The sequence below is a fragment of the Penaeus monodon genome, chromosome 28 (assembly GCF_015228065.2).
Source record: "Penaeus monodon isolate SGIC_2016 chromosome 28, NSTDA_Pmon_1, whole genome shotgun sequence".
NCBI lineage: Eukaryota > Metazoa > Arthropoda > Malacostraca > Decapoda > Penaeidae > Penaeus > Penaeus monodon.
In genome coordinates, this window is record NC_051413.1 from 7341466 (window position 1) to 7341791 (window position 326).

Genomic DNA, 326 nt, shown 5'->3' on the forward strand with positions numbered 1-326 from the left:
CTGTGCACATTTATTATTTATAAGTATTCTGAAAAGAGGCCTCATCTACAAATTTAATCATGCTACACCAAAAACACTCACCAGTTGGGCATTAAAGCATTCTCCTTTCCACGCATCATGATCCCAACATTAGTAGCATGGTCAATAGATGAATAGAAATCAGTATAGTCTCCAATGGTGGCTGGGAGGTGCATCTGGGCTGCATTTTGAGGGACAAATGCTCTGAAAATGAATGGGAAATATATGTAAAATGTTTTTGATAATTTTTCATAAATCATAAATTGTATACAGTATATTTTATATATGCATGTAAAAAAAAGTAAAAC

The 326-nt window shown here is 33.1% G+C and overlaps 1 protein-coding gene across 1 annotated transcript in view; it reads right to left on the reverse strand.

Annotated features, from left to right (window-relative positions):
* The window catches only part of LOC119591346 (fumarylacetoacetase-like), a 5237-nt gene that overhangs the window by 2106 nt on the left and 2805 nt on the right, over positions 1-326 (reverse strand). Inside the window, exon 4 of the mRNA XM_037940079.1 lies at positions 82-222. Within this exon, the coding sequence (XP_037796007.1) occupies positions 82-222 (141 nt within the window). The remainder of the gene's footprint in view (positions 1-81; positions 223-326) is intronic.